This window comes from Lissotriton vulgaris, chromosome 7, assembly GCF_964263255.1.
Source record: "Lissotriton vulgaris chromosome 7, aLisVul1.2, whole genome shotgun sequence".
Classification (NCBI taxonomy): domain Eukaryota; kingdom Metazoa; phylum Chordata; class Amphibia; order Caudata; family Salamandridae; genus Lissotriton; species Lissotriton vulgaris.
The window spans coordinates 696251573-696275452 of NC_141695.1; the positions used below are offsets into that span (position 1 = coordinate 696251573).

The 23880-nt window shown below is 52.2% G+C and overlaps 1 protein-coding gene across 3 annotated transcripts in view; it reads right to left on the reverse strand.

Moving 5' to 3' along the window:
* Positions 1-23880, reverse strand: part of BPTF (bromodomain PHD finger transcription factor) — a 1660779-nt gene that overhangs the window by 861820 nt on the left and 775079 nt on the right. For all 3 annotated transcript variants that reach the window (XM_086930929.1, XM_086930930.1, XM_086930928.1), the window contains exon 19: positions 3641-3793. In XM_086930929.1, the coding sequence (XP_086787055.1) occupies positions 3641-3793 (153 nt within the window). The remainder of the gene's footprint in view (positions 1-3640; positions 3794-23880) is intronic.

Here is a 23880-nt window from a genome sequence, read left to right on the forward strand (position 1 = left end):
CGCCAGAGACCAGAGGCCTCTGATCTCCGCCTCTCCCATGTGACCCCCATCCCAGAAGGGACGCATCCATCACTACTGTGTGCTCCGGTTGGGGTAAGGTGAGGGATCTGTCCCCTGACCCAATAGCGGTTTGTGAGCCACCACTGCAACTGACTCGCAGTGACCATAGGGATCAGTACGTGGTCGGACAGGTTGCCCTGATGCTGTGCCCACTGAAACTTCAGGTCCCACTGCAGAGCCTGCATCTGCAACCTGACATGATGCACCAGTAGGATGCAGGAGCCCATCAGCCCCAGGAGCCGCAGCGTCAACCTGACCGAAACTCGGAATAAAGGCTGAAAGATTGGAATCAGAGACTGAATATCCCGAACCCGCAGTTGTGAGAGGATAAACCTGAAAATGCACCAAGTCCAGAACCGCTCCGATGAAAAGGAGCTTCTGAGAGGGGCACAGGTGTGACTTTGGCACGTTGATGGAGAACCCCAGCAAGTGCTGGAGGTCGGCCGTAGTCTGGAGATGGGAGACGACGGTCTGGGGCGAGCCCGCCTTCAACAACAAGTCATCAAGATAGGGGAAGAGTGAAACCCCTACTCTGCGCAGATGAGCTGCGACCACCGCCATCACTTTTGTGAACACCCGAGGGGCACTGGTAAGGCCGAAGGGGAGATCGGTAAACTGAAAGTGCTCGTGGCCTAACTTGAACAGCAGGTAGCGCCGGTGGGCTGGCAGGACGGGGATGTGGAAATATGCGTCATGCAAGTCCAACGCTACCATCCAGTCTCCGGGGTCTAGGGCAGCAAGGACCTGAGCCAAAGTCAGCATCTTTAACTTCTCCTTCCGGAGGAAGCCGTTGACGCTCCAGAGGTCCAAGATAGGGCCTAGTCCCCCTTTGCTCTTCTTGGTTACCAGAAAGTAGTGGGAGTAGCAACCACGTCCTACTTCAGTCCCAGGAATGCGCTCAATGGTCCCCTTGGCCAAGAGGGCATAATTTCCTCCTGCAGAAGTTGCAAGTGATACCCTGACATGCGGTGGTACTGCAGTGGCATGGCTGGAGGTGTTGCCTCGAAAGGGAGGGAGTAACCCCTTCGGACGGTTTGCAGCACCCACCTGTCTGACGTGATGGAGGAGGTGGTGGCAGACCCTGCCCCCCACTGGCGTCGAATGGCCTGAAAGCTCAGACTAGGAAGGCTTTGGAAGGAAGGGAGTGGAGTCCCCCGGCACCGCCACGGAGGTTACCACGTATGCGTTGAGGCTGGTTCAGCGGCCTGTGGCTGTACGAACGCGTGGGGGCACCCATTCCTTTGCCACAAAAGGGGTGAAAAGCAGAAGTCTGCTAGCGCAGGCCCGACAGGCAGAAGGACTTGGCCGTAGCCCTAGAGTCCATGAAACGCTCAAGAGCACTGTCTGCCTTGACGCCAAAAAGGCGACGGCCATCAAATGGCATGTCCATGAGTGTGGCCTGGACATCCCCTGAAAAATTGGCTGACCTCAGCCAGGTGTGGCAACGGATCGCCACGTCGTGGCAATCGCTCTGCCCAGCGTGTCCGTGGTATCAAGTCCACATCTGATGGAGCAGCGAGCTGCATCCCGCCCCTCGGCAAGTGCCTGGGCGAGCCGTGCCTGGGCCTCCTCCGGACACTGGGGCAGCACATCCGCAACTGTGTCCCACAAAGAGTGGGTGTAATGGCCCAAAATGCAAGCAGTGTTGATAGACCGCAACCCAAAACTCAATGAGAAGAACAGTTTCTTCCCAAACTGATCAAACCTTTTGGATTACCATTCTGGAGGAACAGTCAGGAATGTAGACTGGGATGCAGAAGCCTGGATCACCAGGCTCTCAGGGGTGGGTTGAACAGACCGAAAGTGGGGGTCGCCCGGAGCCGGGCGGTGGCGTCAGGCCATGTTCCCATCCACAGAGAGCACTGTGGAGGGTTTGGACCAAGTGACCATCAGAACGTCCGTGAGGGCTTCCTTAAACGGCAGCAGAGGCTCCGAAGAGCTTACTGGCGGCTGAAGCACCTCGGTGAGGAGATTAGTCCTCACGGCCGCAGCTGGGAGCTCAAGAGCCAAGGCCTTGGCTGCCCTGCACAATACCATACCATAAGTTGCACCCTTCTCCGTAGCCACGGAGGGAGGAGAGATGAATCCAGTGTCAGGCGATGTGTCCAGACCACTGGCCTCCCCAGCTCATCTGCCCAGTCCTGGCTCAACTGGCACTGTTGCGCCAGAAGGTCCTCAGACCCCTCCCAGTCCTCCCCATCATCTGTGTCCTGATAAACAGGCAGGAATGACAGAGCGGGGTCGTAGGTGAAGGCCTCACCCATCGACGCTGGAGACGGCGCACCATCGGGGTCGGCGCCAGCAGAGGAGTAGTGAGGTCAACTGGCGTCGACCGGATCCATGCCTGGATTCCTCGGGGCCCTGCGGCGTCGGGACCGAAGTCGATAACGGCGCCGAAGCCCGCCGGCCCGCAAGGGCCCCTAGTCTGGTCCGCAGGCGCGCCAACAGGCCTCGCCTGAGGGAAGTGAGTCATCCTGGCCACGAGGAAATCACGTATCTCCTCTGGTGTCGCATGCAACTCAGGGACCGGAGGGTATGGGGCCGGATGCGACACCAGCGGCGGCTCTGGCGGAGCCGCGCGGGCGGTGTCGTTCGAACACTCAGCCGCCTTGCGCGAGAGGCGAGGGGAGTCGGAAGAGCGATGTCGCTTCTTCAACTTCTTTTTAGAGTGCCTCAACTTACCGGAGGACTTGGAGCCCGACGAATGGTGATAGCTCGACATGCGTTGACTGAGGCTCCGCGACTGGTCCCTCAACTTCCTCATTGAGCGTGCGGAGCAGACTGCCGGATCTCGAGAAGCTTATGGGACCGCTCCCGCCTAGCTTTCGAGGTTAAGGCCCGGCAGTCGGGGCACGACTTGTCGTCGTGGTCGGCTCAAGGCAATAGAGACACCGACGGTGGGGGTCGGTCACCAACATCAGGCGGTGACAGGCGTTGCAAGGGTTGAAGCCAGGCATCCCTACGGCACCAGGAATCGAAGTCGACTCGAAAAGAGATCCAAAACAGACCAAAAAAGTGAGTAAAAAAATGACTAGAAGTACTGCTCTTCCCGTATCTGCGCTTGCTGGCGCGTAAAAAGAACAACTGACGTCAGCGCGAGGAATCTATCACTAACCTGTTTCTTTCAGATGATGCCAGTTAGGTGAGTTTTCTGCTAGTCTGGACATGGGCTGGCACAGTATTTGCGTATGCAGAAGAGCGACTCCGTGTGGACGAGAAAGAAAGATTAATCAGTATGGCAATCTTGGCTTGTTGGACTATGGTGCATTCTATGCAATCAGAACCATGCTAAGAGTAATATGAGGTCCACTTACTAGTGTAGTTAGTGCTAGGTATCCTATTTCATGAAATCCCGGAGGCACCACAAAGACTATGAAAGTATATTTAAAATACAGAAATACAAATACGTTGGTCCTCATGCTGACTCACTGACAGTGATCAAAGCAGACTGAGAAATAATGGAAGGCCCATTTCAGCAGGGCTATTATGAGGATAACCTAGATCACCAAACTATAGTTAAACATACAATTTAAGAGATTTTAACCAATAGGTTACTTTTCCACCTTTTTATGATCAATACCTTGAGTAGTTGGGACATTGAGAGCGACGATTTTGCTGTTGGCTGGCAATGGAAGTTTGGTAAGCACTTTCCCGGTCATGGTTACCGGAGTGGCAGTGATCTGAAATGTCTGACCAGCACCTGTCGTAGTTGTCGTCACAACTGGGCTGGAGGCTGAAAGAAAAAATTAAATTTCTCAGTGGAATTTCCAGCACATAAGGTATGGCAACTGTGCTAGAGCACTTGGTAGCTCTATTTTGATAGCTGGCCAATCAATAATATTCTAATATGGAACAAGAAAAACAACAACAAAAAAGCGATTGGAAAAACAAAAATACATGACTAACTAAAGCACAAGTTACTTACCTTCGGTAACGATATATCTGTAAGAAACAGAAGTTAGTATTAGATTCCTTACCTTAGAATATCCCCAGGCGTCAGACTGGATCCGGAAACTTCTGCGTAGCAGTACCCTTGCGCGTCGGTAGGCGTCGTCTGCAGCTCTGCGTCCGTCGTCTGAGTCGTTGGTGCCGGGATGTCGTTGCTGGAGTACTTAAGACGCAGCCCTCGCGCGCTGAAGTCAGTTCTTATACATAGCTTTTCAGCGCCAGAAACGCAGAGCCATGATAAAAACCAACACTGGTGCCATGAAACTAGGACCCTGAAAGGGGATGACCTTAACCCTACATATCCGTTCGCAGAACAGGGAGGAGAGGTTGGGCGGTAAGGAATCTAATACTAACTACTGTTTCTTACAGATATATCGTTACCGAAGGTAAGTAACTTGTGTATCTCAAAGAAACAGTCCCTGCTGGTCAACCTCGCCAACCTCGGACTCAAGCAGCTAGTGAACACCCCCACCCACTACGCCGGCCACACGCTTGACCCAGTCTTCTCATCCAGCAAGCACATCTCCTTCAGCCACGCCACCGGACTTCTCTGGACCGACCACAGCTGCGTCCACTTCAGCTTCAAAAAAACTACGACCCACCACCACCCGCAACAGGTCCCCCGCCGATGCTGGAGCAAGATCACCGCCGAGCAGCTCACCGCCTCCCTCAGCCAGAACACTCCCACCAGCACAACGGACCCCAACGAAGCAGCCAGCAACCTCAACAAGTGGCTGACCGCCTGCGCCGATGACCTTGCACCACTTAAGAACCCTCCCAGCAGACACAGCAGCAAGAAAACCCCCTGCTTCCCCGACAAACGAAAGGAATCCAAGAAGAACTGCCGCACCCTCGAGAAAGCCTGGCGGCTCGACCACACCACAGACAACAGGACCGCCCTCAAGCACGCCATCCGCAAACATCATCAGCTGACCCGCGCCACCAAGAAGACGGCACTCAAAGAACGACTGGAGAACAACACCCACGACAGCAAGGAACTCTTCAGCATCGTCAAAGAGTTCTCCAACCCCAGCGCCGGAAACAACGACATCACTCCCTCGCAAGACCTCTGCAACTCACTCGCCTCGTTCTTCCACCGCAAGATCGCCGACATACACAACAGCTTAGACGCACAGACCACGCACCCTACCACTGAACTAACGCCCGCCACCACCACCCTCTGCAACTGGACCACGATCAGCACCGAAGACACCACCCGCACGATGGACTCCATCCACTCCGGATCACCAACCGACCCGTGCCCACACCACGTCTTCAACAAAGCCGACGCCACCATCGCACCCTATCTCCGAGACACCATCAACTCCTCCTTCCACACAGCCACCTTCCCGGAGAGCTGGAAGCACGCCGAGCTGACCGCCCCCCTGAAGAAACCAACGGCGGACCCCACCGACCTCAAGAACTACCGTCCCATCTCGCTCCTTCCTTTTCCGGCCAAAGTCATCGAGAAGAACGTCAACAAACAGCTGGCTGCCTTCCTCGAGACGAACGGATCCCTCGACCCCTCACAGTCCGGGATTCGGGCCAACCACAGCACCGAGACCGCCCTGATCGCAGCCACCGACATCAGAACCCTGATCAACAACGGGGAAACAGCGGCCCTCATCCTCCTGGACCTCTCTGCGGCATTTGACACCGTCTGCCACGAACTCTAGTGAAGTGCCTCAGCAACATCGGTATTCGAGAAAAAGCGCTGGAATGGATCTTCTCGTTCCTCACCCGAAGAACCCAGAGAGTCCACCTCCCTCCGTTCAGATCCGAGGCCACCGTAGTCATCTGCGGCGTACCACAAAGATCTTCACTCAGCCCAACCCTCTTCAACGTCCACATGAGCCCCCTGTAGGAGGGTGGATACCTGACTATGGTTACCCCCAACTTTTTGCCTGGTGTTTTGCTGGTTTTTCGACTTAGTTGACCTAGGACCCTGCTATTCAGGGCCCCAGGCCTACTGCTCTCTCTCTAAAATGGATTACATGTACCTTAGGTACACATCTAATTGGATACTGGGTCACCTTATCAGTCCCTGTACAGTATACCTTAGGTATCCAGGGCATAGGTGTACCCAGGGCCTACCAGGGGCTGCAGCATGTATTATGCCACCCCTGGCTGGCCATCTAAATCTGACACAACTGGCTGCACGACAGCTGGGGCAAAGTGGTGTAATCACCCTTTGCTGCAGATATAGTATCCCTATATCTAACCCTAAAATGGACACATGTATTCCTATCAGTCACTCCTATGGCAGGCCTTAACAATCCTGAAGGCAGAGTGCTTGGAATTATGTGAGAAGGTGCTCTGGCATGAGCTGAGCCCGTCTGCAGCTTGCGGAACAAGTCCTAATAGCTGTTATATGATAACGCGTACCATATACTTTTAAGTGCATTATAATCCTCACGGTTATTTGCTATCTTTGGTATCGCGTTATCAAAACATGTCGAGTAAGGTGTCATACGAATTGGAATACTAACCCCTCACCAATTCTGGCGACGGGGTTAGCATTCCACCCTTCTCGAGGGACAAGACCTGTATGTGACTGTGAACCCCAGTTAAAGTTAACTCGAGCCTCAGCATCACAAAAGGGATGCTGCCACCACAGACACAAGTCTGACCTCCTGCTGCTGGGAGTCCTTCCAGCGAGGAGAGCTTGGACAAAGGGTTTCCTGTCAGGGGCGGTGCTAGCACCATCCCAGACAGGGTTTTGTGTATCCCAGGTAGGCAGGGCTGAGGAGGAAGGTGACTGCAAGTGGCACCCCGGTACTCACTATGCATCTGCCGGTTTGAACCAGTTCCAGGGTCACACCAGCCCCTGAGCTGGGGAAAGTCCGGACAAGGGAGAGGGGTGTAACCACCCCCCTCCTTGTCCCACCCATGGGCAGGACCTAGTCGCGTGCCAGCCAATTTCTTTAGTATAAAGGTAGGAGTGGGCCCCCTTCCCAAATTAGATAATTCTGAATCTTGATGACTTTCCACGAAAGAACTCTTGAACTTTTCTGAAGACTCTCCCTTGTGGCTAAGGAGTAGCCACCCTGCACCAGCGGGCACCATCTAAGCGCATGCGGTTTGCTGCAAGTCCATCCTCCGGATCAAGACTGCCCAGCTCGACGAGACCCGGCTTCCTTGGCACCTCTGACCTCTACCTACATCACTAGCCCAGCTGAGATTCGTGGGTGCGACGAGACCTCAAGGGACCGGCCATCTTCAAGACTGCACAACACTTATCCAGCACGACCGCCGAGGGATCCTCGAGTGAGTGCTTTGGGGTTTGAGAAGCCCTAACCCTGAGCAGCTCCAGCACCGAAGTCCAGCCCCCCAGCATCCACGAGATATGCGTGGGGCCCTTCTGCTCTTTGCTGCTCACCCCGTTGTCCGGCTACTTGCCTGCTGGCTTGTGGCCCTCCTGACGACGAACCACGACACTTCCATCGCTGGTCTGGTTGCTCCAGACTGGCCCTTGCTCCCCTCCAACAGAGGAGCACCCCGGACTCCCCTGGTCCACTCCAGACGCCATTTTGAGTCCACCGCATGGGCTTGCATTTGCCAAGAGTTGTTGCCCCAATCCTGGGTCCAGCATCGCCGACAGCAGATACCTTCGTGGGACAGCTCGCACCTCCATCCTGGCCGCCGACGCCGCCTCCTGGTCCGAGAGACTGCAGAGCCCAGCGTCGCCCACTCACCTGGTCGAGGTGACTTCATTCGGTGCCATCCTGGTGCCCATCTGATCACTGGCTAGTGATTAAGAACTGAGTCCCCTCTGCTTTCAGGTCGTCTCCATCTTCGATCCAGGCTTGGATCCCATCGAACTTCATCACTGGTCGCCTGCCAGCAACTTCTTCTTTCAGACTCCATAGACTGTAACGAGGATTCCCGACGTCTTTTGAACCCTATGCAGCCGCAGCCCCTGGGCTAGGTAACTTGAGCATTTCGGTACTCCAACGTAGGTTCACTATCTAAGTGTCCAGATCCTTTTTCGTTTTCAGCCTATCTAGTCGGATTCGTCCGATAACTGTAACTCTACGAAATCTAGCATCCATAGACTTTGTCCCGCGTGAGAGTGCACACTCTGCACCCGATCCCCCTAGGCCTCCTGCTCCTAACCTGAAGGTTCAGTAGTGTAGTCCTAGCGATCCTAAAGCCTCTGGATCCAGTTACTTACCTGCTAGTATTTCGCATTCCACTTTTGTAGTATATGGTTTTTCGTGCCCCTCGGGCATTTGTGTAAATTGTGCAACTTAAAGTATTTTCTTAAGAGTTTTGTTGTGTGCTTAGCTCCCTGACTCATAAAGAGATCAGGGTAGACTTGTTATAAATAAATATCCTTTTATTTTCATAACAACTTGTGTGGTGTCATTTCACTTGGTGTTCAAGGGGTATATGTGATGGTATAACAGCTGGCTTAACACACCCTCTAGAGTTTAGCCGAAAGACTGCTCTTGTCCATGCTACTAGGAAAGCTGGTCTATAAGGTTGACTTACAACCAATCATCAATAAGGGTTGTTTGGAATGATACACAGTGATCACTAGAATAGTGAACATTACATATCAGGCCAACTTCTCACACCCCCTTGCAGCCATCGCACGCCAGCACAACCTCAGCATCATCTCCTACGCCGACGACACCCAGCTCATCCTCTCCCTCACCAGCGACCCCACCACCGCCAGAGCCAACCTATACGAAGGGGTGAAAAACGTCGCCGACTGGATGAGGAACAGCCGCCTTAAACTGAACTCGGACAAGACGGAAGTCCTCATCCTGGGATCATCACCCTCCACCTGGGTTGACTCGTGGCCCCCGGCCATGGGCAACCGTCCCAAACCGACGGACCACGACGCAACCTGGGCTTCATCCTGGACTCCTTTCTGTCAATGACCAGACAAGTCAACACCGTCTCATCCGTGTGCTAAAACACCCTGCGCATGCTCCGCAAGATCTTCAGATGGATCCCCACGGAAACCAGGAAGACAGTCACCCAGACACTCGTCACCAACCGACTGGACTACGGGAACACCCTCTACGCCGGAACCACAGCGAAACTTCAAAAAAGACTCCAACGCATCCAGAACGCCTCCGCCCGACTCATCCTCGACATCCCCAGACACAGCCACATCACCGGACACCTGAGAGACCTGCACTGGCTCCCCGTCAGCAAGAGAATCACGTTCAGACTCCTCACCCACGCACACAAGGCTCTCCACGACCTGGGCCCCAAGTACCTCAACGACCGCATGACCTTCTACACGCCCACCCGCCAGCTACGATCGACCGGCCATGCACTCGCCACAGTACCACGCATCCGCAGAGCCACCGCCGGAGGAAGATCCTTCTCCTACCTGGCAGCCAAGACGTGGAACTCCCTCCCCACCCACCTTCGGCGAACCCAAGACCATCTCGCCTTCAGGAAGCAGCTCAAGACCTGGCTATTCGAGCAGTAACTTTCCCCTCCCCCAGCTTCTTGAGACCCTCCCGGGTGAGTAGTGCGCTATACAAATGACGTGATTGATTGATTGATTGATTGAGTATTAGATTCCTTACTTAGAATAGATACCCCAGCAATACCAACCACGGTGGTGGGTCTGCGAACCAATGATCACACCAGAAAGTCCTGGAGAACGGAATTGCCGAAAAAGCCATCTCTCCAGACTTGGCTGTCCAGGCAGTAGTGTCTTGCAAACGTGAGCAGCGAGGCCCACGTAGCTGCCTGACAGATGTCCTGCAAGGGGACTCCTTGACCCAGGGCAGTAGTAGCCGCCGTGGCCGAGTGGAATGGGCCCGCAGCCCAACAGGAGGCTCCTTTTTAGCCTAATAATAGCATACCTTGATGCACAACACGACCCACCGAGAGATGGTCCGCTTGTGCACCGCCCGACCTTCCTTAGCGCCCACGTAACCAACAAATAGTTGGTCATCCACCCGGAACTGGCGTGTGCGATCTAAATAAAATGAGAGCGCACGTTTTGGGTCCAGACGGTGGAGCCTCTCTTCCTCTTTCGAGGGATGCGGAGGCGGAAAGAAGGTGGGCAAGGTGATGGACTGCCCGATGTGGAAGGCTGTGATTACTTTGGGCAGGAAAGAGGGTCGCCTCCGCAACACAACTTTGTCCGGATGGACAGAAAGGAAGGGAGGTTTAGAGGAAAGAACCTGGAGCTCACTCACCCTCCTGGCAGAGGTGATGGCAACCAGGAATGCAGTCTTCAGAGTAAGGAGACGAAGAGGACAGTTATGAAATGGCTCGAAAGGAGCTCACATCAGATAGGTCAGAATAAGGTTCAAGTCCCACTGAGGCATCACGAAAGGAACAGGAGGAAACACATGAGTGATGTCCTTCAAAAACCTATTTACAACTGGGGACTTGAACAAAGAGGGCTGATCAGGGAGCCTTAAATGGCGGAAATAGAGTGGTAGCCCTTGATAGTGCCCAGAGCAGAGCCCTGCTGGGCAAGAGAGAGAAGAAAGAGGAGAACATCCGAAAGAGGGGCAGAAAGGGGATCCACAGCCTTTGCTGTGCACCATGCCACAAATTTGTTCCACCTGCAGGCGTATACCGATTTCGTGGAGGGACGCCTGGCTGCCAGAATCACATTACAGACTTATGGAGGCAAGTCAAATGGCCTCAACTGCCGCCGCTCAATCTCCACGCATGTAAGTGGAGACTGGACAGGTTCGGGTGGAGGACCATCCCCTGCTGCTGCGACAGAAGGTCCTCTTGAAGAGGCAGACGAATCTTGGGGGATCGACAGACATGGTGAGTAGCTCGGGATACCAGTATCTTCGTGCCCAGCCCGGAGCCACAAGGATAACTTGGGAAGGTCGCGTCTGATCTTCTTCAGCACTCTGGGCAGAAGTGGTATAGGCGGAAAGGCGTAAAACAGACCACAGCTCCAGTCGCGACAAAAAGCGTCTCCGAACGAATGCCGCCTTGGAAATTCCAACGCGCTGAACTGATGACATTGCGCGTTCTCTTCTGTGGCGAATAGATATAACCAAGGGTCTCCCCACTGCTGAAAGAGGTCTTGCGCCACGTCCGAGTTCAGACGCCATTCGTGATCCATCATGCACCGACGGCTGAGTTTGTCCGCCCTGGCGTTCAGGGAACCTGCCAGGAGTTTAACCACCAGGGTCACGCCCTGATGTTCCAGCCACTGCCAGAGGCGCAGAGCCTCCTGGCATGAGGTCCACGACCCCAACCCGCCCTGTTTGTTGGAGTACCACATGGAGGTGGTGTTGTCTGTGAACACCTGCACTACACTCCACCGGACAAAGGGGAGGAATGCCTTCAGTGCAAGACGTATCGCTCGCAGCTCCAGTAGGTTGGTGTGGAGCCGGGACTCCGCCGGAGACCAGAGACCTCTGATCTCCGCCTCTCCCATGTGGCCCCCCCAGCCCTGGAGGGACGCGTCAGTCACAACTACGTGCTCCAGTTGGGGTAAGGAGAGGGATTTGCACTGAGCCAATCGCGGTCCGTGAGCCACCACTGCAACTGTCTTGCAGTGCCCTCCGAGATCAAGCGATGGTCGTACAAGTTGCCCTGATGCTGGGCCCACTGAAACTTCAGGTCCCACTGCATAGCCCGCATCCGCCACCTGGCGTGATGCACCAGAAGGATGCAGGAGGCCATCAGCCCCAGAAGCCGCAGCGTCAACCTGACGAGACTCGGGATAACGGCTGAAAGATCGGAATCAGAGCCTGTATATCCCGAACCCGCTGTTCGGGAGGATAAACCCGAAACTGTGCTGAGTCTAGAACCGCTCCGATGAAGAGGAGCTTCTGAGAGGGACACAGGTGAGACTTCGGCACATTGATGGAGAACCCCAGCAGGTGCTGGAGGTCGGCCATAGTCTGGAGGTGGCTGACGACTGTCTGGGGCGAGCCCGCCTTCAACAACCAGTCATCGAGGTAGGGGAAGACTGAAACCCCTAACCTGCGCAGATAAGCTGCGACCACCGCCATCACTTTTGTGAACACCCGTGGGGCGCTGGTAAAGCCGAAGGGGAGCACTGTAAACTGAAAGTGCTCGTGGCCTACCGTGAACCGCAGGTAACGCCGGTGGGCCGGCAGGACGGGGATGTGAAAATAAGCGTCCTGCAAGTCCAACGCTACCATCCAGTCTCCCGGGTCCAGGGCAGCTAAGACCTGGGCCAAAGTCAGCATCTTGAACTTCTCCTTCCGGAGGAAGCCGTTGACGTTCCGCAGGTCCAAGATAGGGCGTAGGCCCCCTTTGCCTTTCTTGGGAACCAGAAAGCAGTAGGAGTAACAACCACACCCTACTTCTGGCCCAGGAACGTGCTCGATGGCCCCCTTGGCCAAGAGGGCCGTAACTTCCTCTTGCAGAAGTTGCAAGTGATCCCTCGACACGCGGTGGTACTGCGATGGCATGGCTGGAGAGGTCGCCTCGAAGGGGAGGGAGTAACCCCTTCGGATGATTTGCAGCACCCACCTGTCCGATGTGACAGTGCGCCAGTGGAGGAGGTGATGGCGAACCCTGCCCCCCACTGGCGTCACATGAGCCTGAAAGCTTGGACTAGGAGGGTTTTGAGGCGGATGCTGCAGGGGTAGGTGTGGACTGACCTCGCCGTTGTCCATGACCACCGCCCCGGCGGATACCACATCCGCCACCGCGCTGGGCGTTAGTCTGCGGGCCAAGGCTGGCAGGACATGTGGGGGCGCCCCTTCCTTGGCCACGAAAGGAGAGAAAGGCAACAGTTTGCTGGCACAGGGCCGACAGGTCCGAGGACTTGGCTGTAGCCCTGGAATCCTTAAAGCGCTCAAGCGCACTGTCTGCCTTGTCGCCAAAGAGGCGATGGCCATCAAACTGTATGTCCATAAGGGTGTTTTGGACATCAGCCGAAAAGTTGGCGGACCTCAGCCAGGCGTGGCGGCGAATCACCACCGTCGTTGCCATCGCTCTGCCCAGCGAGTCCGTCGTATCCAGCCCACACCGGATGGAATACCGTGCCGCATCTCGACCCTCCACAAGGGTTTGGGTGAGTTTAGTCCGGACTCCTCCGGACATTGCGGCAGCACGTCTGCGACCGTATCCCACAGAGAGTGGGTGTAACGGCCCAAGAGGCAAGCGGTGTTGACTGACCGCAACCCCAAACTAAGTGAGTAGAACATCTTTTTACCATACTGTTCGTACCGCTTGGATTCCCGATCGGGGGAGCCGTCGGGAATGCGGTCAGGGAGTTAGAGGCCTGGCTGACCAGGCTCTTGGGGGTGCGGTCGGTGAACAGGAAGCAAGGGTCACCCGGAGCCGGGCAGTGGCGCCTGGCTACGTTCCTATCTGCAGGCGGACCTGTAGCGGGCTTGGACTACGTGCCCAGAAGAACGTCTGACAAGGCCTCAATAAACGGCAGCAGAGGCTCAGCAGAGCTTGCCTGCGGTTTAAGGACCTCAGTGAGGTTTGTCCTCACGACCTTGACGGAGAGCACAAGGCCCAAGGCCTTGGCAGCCCGCGTTAGCACCACACTATAGGCAGCCCCCTCCTCTGTAGCCACGGTCTGTGACGATCTGTTTGATGGTTATCCACCATGAGAAGATCTGGATATTGTCGACCAGTTTTTTGTAATTTGCTAAACGGTGACTGTAGCACCCACTGACATAGTGCAATCAATGTCAGTTAGGTCAGAATAATTGGCTTATAGACCTCCTGGGTTCTTTGTGCAGTCCTCTTTCTTGGCAGGAACCACAGGTGTGGGTGGTCCATCTGCTGGTCTCTTTTTGTGAGGTGTAGCACCTACATGACCTGTCTTTGGGTCTATGTAGATCTTCTTTTGTCAAGGATCTGGTCAAAAAAGTTCTTCCTCCTCTACAACCTTCTAGGGCGTCGATTAATTTGGTTCGAGGGGAGGTTGTCGCGTGTCCTTAGCCTTGGGAGGTGTTATAAAGTCCTGTGGCATAGTCTTCGGTGCTGACGGTGTCGTTTTCGGCTTTGTTGGCATGTTCGAGGATTTGGGCACCTCGGTATCATGCTTTGTAGTCTTCGGCATCGAAGATGTAGAAGTGGACGGCTTCGGAGCCTGTGCTTCTATTGGTTTCGGTGCCGGTACGTTTTTATGCTGCGGTGCCGGTACTATTTTCGGCTCGGTACCGAAGGGTCTTTTGGCTTTGGCGCAGAGGCATCTTTATTTTTCGGTGCCGATGGAAGAGGCTTGCTCGGTGTCGAGGCACTAGAAGGCTTAGTTGGTTTCTTCGGAGCCGGGCTGGGAAGCAGGGCTTTCGAAGCAGGTATTCGGTCTCGACTAGGCCCTTTGGGCGGAGTGCTGACCTTTGCCTTCAGTTTGGGCATGATATGTGGTGCAGGGGCAGTAGTACTCATGCGCTGACCCGATGGAATGGAGTCATCTGAGTCGTCTGCCTCTGATACGATCTAGAGATCAGGTGAGTCTTCTTCGGGAACGAGGGGAACCTCTTCGTCGAAGATATCTTCAGGTGCTGGAGCTGATCTCCTCATTTCGTGTCGACCGGCCCTCCGATCCCGGATGGTTTTCTTCGATCGGAAGGATGCACAAGCTGTGCAGGTCGACTCGTCGTGTTCTGGCGATAGACAGAGGTTTCAGACCTCGTGGTGCTCGCTATGTGAAAACTTTGCTTGACACACCAGGCATCTCTTGAACAGAGTTCTTTCCATGTGGTGTAGGCCGCACGGCGTCGATAGACCCAACGGCCCGCGTCAATGACCGGAATGGAACTGATAATAATAATAATACTGAGTTTTATCAAGCGCGAGCGGCTACCTCCATAGGAAGTGTCCCGGCGCTTGGTGGGTAGTAAAGGGCAGAGTATGAAGAAGATCTATTGACTGAAAAGCCAAGTTTTCAGCTATCTCCTAAAACTGGGTTCAGAGGAAGCCTGTGGTAATTCGGGCGGCAAGGTGTTCCACAAAAGTGCCGTGCTTGCGGAGATTGTTCGGCCGCCCAACCTAGCCCTTTTCACTCGAGGGACACACAGATGAACCTGGCAGTTAGATCGAAGTAGTCTAGCCTGGGAGTATCTAGGCAGACGTGTTTTTAGATAGTTCGGGCAGGTACCGTGTTGGGCTCTATAAGCCAAAGTGAGGGCCTTAAATTTTATCCGGCTAGCCACCGGCAACCAGTGTAGCATGCGAAGGTGCGGGGAAATATGGTGTTTAAAAGGAACATGCCTCAGAAATTTCACAGCCGAATTTTGGACGGTCTGCAGCCTTTGTATTAGAAATTTCGGGAGTCCTAAATAGAGCCCGTTGGCATAATCAAGCCTCGAGGTAACTATGGCGTGATTTGCTTAGGCAGATTCCTGCCACTTGATGTATATGAGGGGCGAAAGATAGGTCATAATCCCATGTGACCCCCAGGTTTTTTGCCTTAGAGCTAGAGATCGGTGCTGGACCCATCTCGGCCAGCCACCAGAGCTCGGCGGGAGGGTGGTCGCCTTTCCCAAAGAAGATCACCTCCATTTTTCCCACGTTCAGTTTCAGTTTGTTAGTATTCATCCAGCAAGCCACATCGCGAAGGCAGCCCTTGAAATTAGCAAAGGCAGCCTCCGACACTTCAGAGTATGGAAAAACCAATTGGGTGTCATCAGCGTAGGAAATTGCAGTGACCCCCCAATTGGCAATCAGCGTGAACAGCGGAGCAAGAAAAATATTAAAAAAGCAGCGGGCTGAGAGCCGACCCCTGTGGAACCCCGCAATGCAGTCTCCTGGATTTAGACGAGAAGGCGCCCAGGGCCACCTTCTGAGACCTGTCCGACAGATACGAACGGAGCCAGCCCAGTGCCTGCTCCTGGAGGCCGATCTCTACCAAGCGTTGTTCCAGCCTGACATGGTCTAGCGTATCAAAGGCGGCCGATAGATCCAGGAGCACCAGCATCGCCGATGCTCCCGAATCCAGCGACCACCTAACTGACTCGGCAACCTCAATCAGAGCGGTCTCGGTGCTGAAGCCGGCTCGAAAGCCTGATTGAGTTTCATGGAGCACATTATTGTCCTCCGTGAATTTGTTAAGCTGCCGCTGAATTAGTTTATCTAACATTTTGCCCGGAGCCGCCAATAATGAGATGGAGCGAAGGTTGCTCAAATCCTCAGGAGCACCATTCAACACCATGCTTCCAACTCTCTGGAAACACACCGGAAGAGATGGACGTATTCCAGATGTGTTGGAGGGTGGGTGCAATAAATTCCGTCATTAAGCTCCAGAGTTTTGGTGGGCAGGGATCATCCGGGGAGCCTGATTTGCACCTATTTAGCTCCTGTGTGACCGCCTCCAATGAGACAGGTAGAAATTGGCATAGGGTCGATTGAGGGACCCTAAACCCCACTGAGTCTGACATAACCGTGTGGCTTGCTGGTGTAAAAGTATCAAACACTTTCAGAATTTTGTTCTCAAAATGTTCAGAGATGTTTTCGCACATTTTGTCTGACGGGGTGACATCCAGCTCTATACATCTCGGTTTGAAGAAGGAGGTAAAAAAAAGTTTCTGTGCTTTCTTTATGGATTTATGAAAAGCACGAATGGCGGTTTTATATCTAGCCCTCGCCTGAGCGCAGTAGCTTGACCTCCAAAGTCTCTCTAATCTCTTGCAGGCTGAATTCTCCGCCCTTAGCTCCAAGGAAAACCAAGGGGCAGAGGGAGAGCTCCTGCGCGGCATTGCCCGTTTTGCAGGCGCAATAGATGTCACCATATCTCCTATCTATTGTGACATAGCCTCTGCATCCCTATTTGCAACGGGGGTGTCCCGGCGCTGAAGCCATGTGATGGTCAGAGAGGGTCAGCTGGAAAAGTTCAGCAAGGCTAGATCAGAGAAAACAGCCAGGTCTTAAGTTTCCTTCGGAACAAAGGCTCTGATGTCAGGAATCTGAGTTCCACTGGTAGTAAAGTCCATAATCTGGAGGTGGCCACGGCAAAAGCCCTACCACCAGTACGAGCCAGACAGAATCGAGGGCAGAACATAAGGCGAAGATGGTTAGATCTAAGATCCCGTGTTGCATGTGCCAACCTGATTCTGTGCCTTAAGTATGCTGGGCCTCGGCCATTAAGAGCTCTAAAGGCGAGGACCAAAGCCTTGAACTGAATGCCGTATCTCACTGGTAACCAGTGCAGTTTGGTCAGATAAGGTGAAATCGAGTGGCAATAAGGAATGTTACAAATCAGCCTGGCCGCCGAATTCTGCACTGTTTGCAAACGGTTAATGAGATACGCCGGGGCTCCAACATACAAACTATTTGAGTAGTCCAGATGGGACGTTATTAGGGCATGGACTACTGTTCTGCGGGACTCAAGTGGCAGAAAAGGGATGATTTTTTTACTCATTCTGAGTTTTCTAAAACAGGATGATGAAACCTTATTAATTTGAGTCCTGCAAGAAAGAGCTGTGTCAAATGGGAAGCCCAGATTAGGGGCCACTTGAACAGGCACCGGAGGGGGGAGGGGGGGGGGGGGGGGGGGGTTAAGTTCCGAAGGCCACCAAATGTTGGAGGGTATGGAAGATTTCTGGTTAAAAAATAAGACCTCCGTCTTATCAGTGTTCAATTTTAAATTGTTGGAGGACATCCAGGAGGCGATGTTCACTAAACAGTGGTGGAAGTTAGCCAAAGAGCTTTCAGAGTGATCTTTAAAAGAAAACACAAGCTGAGTATCATCAGCGTAAAAGATCACTCTGACGCCCCGAGATTCAACCACCTTCGCCAGAGGCATTAAGTCCACATTAAATAAAAGAGGACAGAGCAGATCCCTGCGGAACCCCCCCATCTCAGAGGTTTCTCTTTGGAGACAAAAGATCCGAGAGAGACCTGTTGGAACCTGCCCGTCAGGAATGATTTCACCCAGGCCAGGGGGGTTCCTCCGATGCCCACCTCCTGAAGGCGATTCAGCAAAGTGTCATGCGAGATGGTGTAGAATGCTGGGGATAGGTCGAGGAGGGCCAGCATGGCCTCCTCTTCCCTATCCACACATTCGCGAATTGATTCAGACACTTCTAGCAGGGCTGATTCCGTACTAAAGTCAGGCCTAAATCCTGACTGGGTGTCATGAAGCAGCTGGTTGGTTTCTAGATATTCGGACAATTGCTCTTGTACCGCCTTCTCTAACACTTTTGCTGGCTTGGGGAGAAGTGAGATGGGCCGGTAATTGCTAAAACATAATGGGTCAGCACCTGTTTTTTCAAAATTGGTAACAGCGCAAGTTTCCACAAGGAGGGGAAAAGGCCCGATTGCAAAGAGAAATTCCAAATTTCTAAGAGGGGCTTAATTAAAAGCGGGGCTAAATCATTCCAAATATGAGCCGGGCTGGATCGAGCAGGGAGCCCGATTTACACTTCAAAAACAAGGACAAGGCATACTCTTCGGACAGAGGTTTAAATGAAGTAAGCACTTCAACAAAGCTAGGATCATAAGCTGGAGTTACAGCTATAGAGTTCTGATGGATAGTTGCTGTAATATTCATGATTTTCTCATAGATGAAATCTGACAGGCCTTCACTAAGCAGTTGGCTAGGGGTGACTGGACAGTCCAAAGCAGGAGGGTTGGCAAACTCTTTAAAAATATGGAAAAGGGTCTTGGTGGAATTTTCTGCGCTTTTAATTTTATCCGCAAAGTACTGTTTCATTGCAATACGTTTGAGTTTATGAAACTCTTTAAGAGCTGATCTGTAGAGAGCTTTGGCCGCAAGGTCATATGACCGGCGCCATGAACGCTCCAGTTTTTTACATCTACTTCTATATTCCCGAAGTGTCAGTGTAAACCATGGGGCCGAGGGTTTAGATCTCAAAGAGGAGAGGTTCTGCATATGGGCGATTTGCTCAATGGCAGCAGAGAGATCTTTATTAAAGGTGGATACCGTTACATTAAGATCAGCATCGGATAGGTCAGAACTACTCCTAAACCTTTGTTCCAAGGCCGACCAAGGGACTTTATGTCATTTTCTGCCCTGTTCTCTGCATATAGATTCCATCTTTCGCGGCTTAGGAGTAGGCACCACAAACGGGATCAGGTAATGGTCAGACCAAGTGAGAGGCATAGGGAGGAGAACATTAAGATCTAGCAGATTGGAGAAAATTAAATCAAGGGTGTGAGTCGCAGAGTGCGTAGGACCACTGGCCCATTGAGGCAGATTCAAGCCTTGCATGGAGTCTAAAAGATTTTTTGCACGTGTACAGTCATGTAAATCAACATGATGGTTAAAATCCCCTAGTACAGTAAAGTGAGGGTGTTTAAGAGACAAATCTGCAATGGCTGCCAGTAGCGAGGCAATTGCGGGCTGTGAGGTGTCCGGGGGACTGTATACCAATGTACCTGAAAATACAGCAACAGAGGCATCTAAAATTGAAAAATAGAGTGCCTCAATAGGCCCTAAATTGGAAATTTTCCTTGAAGTGATAGTTAAATGATTCCGTAAGATAACAGCAATTCCACCACCAGATTTCAGTCCCTCGCGGCTTATAACTATTAGGCGATAGCCCGGGGGCGTGGCCAGGGCAATATCTGGTCCAGAGGTGTCCTTAATCTATTGTCTCTGTAAGAAAAAGTAAATCCCAGGACGTCAATGAAAGCAGCAGCCATAGATCGCTTGAGTGGCACGGTAGTGAGCTGCAGTTCAGTAAGCCAGCCGTATATAGGATCGTGTTAGAGTGGGGGGGGGGGGGGGGGGGGGGGGGGGCTTATTGGGGGAAAGAGGAAGAGTTTTATCAATGGTTAAAGAAAAAGTACATTGATTACAATTAAAATGGGTGCAGCGAGGCGAAGCCAAATTGCAACGTGTCTGGGGAATGCAAGCTCCCTTGTTCAAGACCAACAGCTGAGATCTGGACCAGGGTTGCCTCCGAGTGGGAGGGAGTCCAGCAGAATGGCTGGCCCTAGGCACGGAGCTGGCGCGGACGGGCGCAGACGGGCTCGCCTTTGGCGAGCCTTCAGCGCGCCGCCGGCGCGCCCGCTGCGCTCGTCTGCTGCGCTTCCGATGCCCGGGAGCCATTTATGCCTGTGGGGCGGGAGGGGCCGAGCACTAGACCGCTCGCCAGCTCCTCGCCTTACACAAGATGGCGCCCAAAGTAGTCGATCTCAAGTCGATCCCAAGCAGAACCTAATCGTCAGCAATGGGGGCGATAGCTCTTCGAGGGGGCAATGGGAGTACCCAATAGGTAAATACTAGCGCAGAGTGCACGAAAGACTGTTTTTTAAAATTTTAGTTAGGTCGGACTAAAAACAAGTGCAAATGCAAGTACCAGTATAATAAAAGAAAATAATTCTAAATCTCTTCGCATGCTAGCACAGGGTCCCGGCTTCCGCCATAGGAGGGACCTAGTCGTAGTACAGCCCCCCTTTAGCAGGATAAAGGTAGGAGCTGGTCCCATTCCAAGTTAGATTAATCCTGAACTGAAACTCTACAAGAAGAAACTCTGGACTTCGACTTTCTGCCAAGAAGAAATCTCCCTTGTGGGCAAGGAGTGTCCACCCTGCACAAGCAGGCACCATCGGCGTCCAGCGGCTTCCCTTTGTCCTCTTCCCTCGAGGATCCAGACTTCAGAGCCCGATGAGACCCGGATTCCCAGACTTCTCCGACCTCTACCTACATCTGCAGTACAGCTGAGATCCGTGGGTGCGACGAGACACGTGGGACCGGCCATCTTGGAAGAAGCAGCACTTCGCTCCAGCACGACTTCAGAGGTATCCCCGTCCAAGTGCTTTGGGGACTGAGAAGCCCCGAGCAGCTCCTGCACCGAAGACCAGCCCTCCAGCATCCACGAGATCTGCGTGGGGCCCTTCTGCCGGTCTGCTGCTCGAAGCGTTGTCTGGTCACTTGCCGGCTGGCTAGTGACCTCCTAGACGACGAACCTTGAAATCCAATCTGTTGGTCTGGTTGCTCCAGACTGGCCCCTGCTTCCCTGCAAAGGAGAAGCACCCCGGACCCTCCTGGTCCACTCCAGACGCTGTTTCCACTCACCGCGCGGGTTGCCTTTGCCAAGGCTTGTTGACTCCAAATCCGGATCCGACACCGCCGACAGCGAGAGCCTGCGTGGGACAGCTCGTGCCTCCATCCTGGTCGTCGAAGACACCTCCTGGTCCACGTGGCTGTAGAGACAAGCGTCCACCCTTCACCTGATCGCGACGACGACATCTGGTTCCACTCCAGTCACTGGCTAGTGACTTTGAACATTGTCCCCTCTGCTTTCAGGTTCTCCTCTTCACTGATCCACCCTTGGATCACACCGGACATCTTCCTCCTGGTCGCCTGCAGCATCTTTTCTTCCAGGCTCCATAGACTTCAACGCCGGAACCCGACATGACTTCGCACCTATGCGCCCGCAGCCTGTGGGTGAGGTAACACGAGCATTTCGGTGCTCAAGGGTAGATTGATAGCGTCCAGTTCCACAGTCGTTTTAGTCTTAACTAGTCAGGATTGCCCGTACTCACCTTTTTCTTGAACTGTACTGTCCTTAGACGTTGTTACGCATCTCGCGTGTGAGTTCACACTCTGCACACGCGTTCCGTGGGCCGCCTATTACTTACCTAGAGTCAGGATAGTGTAGTCCCAGCGATCCTACAGCCTCTGGACAGCTCCATTTCCTTAATCGACTTTCACATTCCACTTACTTAGTTTATGGTTTGTTGTGCCCCTAGGGCAACATTGTAATTGTGCAACTTAAACCTATTTTTCTTAAGTGTCTTGTCATGTGCTTAGCCCTCTGATCTCAAAGAGTTCAGAGGTGTTTGTTAGTTAATAAATATCTTGTTTATTTTCATAACTACCTGTGTGGTGTCCTTTCATTTGGTATTCAAGGGGTTATATGTGGTAAAACAGCTGGCTTCACATGCCAAAAGAGTTTAGCCTAAGACTGCTTTGTCCATGCTACCATTAGGATAGCTGGTCTATAAGGTTGACTTACAACCAATCACCATAAGGGTTGTTTGGACTGATACAAGGTGATCACTAGAACTAGTGAGCATCATATATCAGGCCAACTTCTCACATATATACATACACACATATATATATATCCCAGCTCCAAACTTCCCTCTCATCCTTCAGGAAAGAAAAGCACTCGCGAGGATTCTGTAGCTCAACAGCAATTTATTCAGGACAAACGCGTTTCGGATTTACATCCTTCGTCAGTGTCGTAAGTTCTAAACAAAAATACTGGCGGCCATATTTTATTAAAACATCACATGTCACGTGTCTCGGGGTAATAGAGGACGGACTTGGCGTCATTATGATAGTATGGGCGCCATTTTAACACGGTAAAATCCGGTCAACAATTGTTCCATTTCATAACAGAACCCACTAAGGTTATCAGTTAGAAATTTCATTTGTCATGCATTTCAACATTTAACAAAATTCATCAATAAAAATGATATTCATTTAACATAATTAAGCCGTGGATCGGCAATGCAGCCTTCTAAAAAGACTGCTTAGGTCCTGTGTTACCCACATACAATTATGCCGTGTATCGGCTAAAGCGACATGTTTAAAAGCGAAACATTTGCAGACAGTGCCTCACAGGTCATTTTCAGATGTCATAGTATTTCATTTATTCAAATGGATGGCCAATTCCTCCCCACTGTTCAACCCTTTTGGAATCTTGGTTCCCAGATCTATAATATAACGTGACTCCAGCCTCCTAAGTTTAAGTAGACGATCTCCCCCTCTGATGTTTGCTGGTAAATAATCCAAACAATAATACTGCAACAGGTCCCTGTTGCTGTTATGTTTAATGGAGAAGTGTCGTGCTACAGGATAGCTGAAGTCTTTGTTTTTTATGGCCCGCATGTGTTCCAATATCCGCAATTTAACCATATTGATGGTGCTCCCCACGTACTTCAGTCCGCAGGGGCACACAAGGCAATATACTGCATAGCTAGTTTGGCAGGTCATGAATTTGTTAATCTGTTTGTTTTGCCTCATGCCCTCTACCTTGTATGATCTTACTCTTTTACTTGCTACGCAGGCTTTGCACTTCCCGCAAGGAAAGAATCCTTTCATTTCCCTGAGGGTGGTTTGGGTTTTGGTTGGGGACTTCTCTAGATGACTGGAAACCAAGTTATCTTTCAGGGAACGAGCTTTTCTAAAGGTTATGAGGGGATGGACAGGAATGTCTGAGGCAATAACGGCATCTGTTTTCAGTATGTGCCAGTTTTTCCTCAGAATGTTCCTTATCGTATTGGACTCCTTGGAGAAAGTGGTGATCATCCTAAATCTCCCTGTATCTTTGGTAATCTTTTCTTTAGTTTTTAGCAAATCCTCTCTTTTTAGATCTTGAACTTTTCTGCGTGTGCTCTCTAACAATGTGGTCCTATATCCTCTTGCCTGAAAGCGATCTATGCTTCCTTTGAGAGCTGTATTATAGCTGTCCTCACTCGAACAGTTCCTTTTTAACCTCAAAAACTCCCCATAGGGGATGCTATCTTTTAGTTTTTGAGGATGACCACTTTCCGCGTGCAGAACACTGTTCCCAGCAGTGGGTTTTCTGTATAAGGAGGTATTTATTATCCCATCCTCTATAGATACTTTCAGGTCAAGGTAGCTGACTTCAGTGGTACTGATATCACCTGAGAAATTAAGATTAACTTCATTGTCGTTTAAAATTCCTATATATTTCTCGGCTTCTGCTGTAGTGCCCTCCCAGATTAAAAACAGATCATCAATGTATCTGTGCCATGCCACTATCTTGTTGGTCCATTCCTGATTCACCCTAGACCAGGCTACCTGCTCCTCCCACCAGCCCACGAACAAGTTCGCGTAGCTGGGGGCGAAGCAGGTACCCATCGCGGTCCCGGATGTCTGTCTAAACAGATCCCCGTTAAACGTGAATATGTTATTGCATAAACAAAATTCAATAAGTTCCAACAGCATGGAGTTGTGGGTGGCAAATCTCATGGATTTTTTAT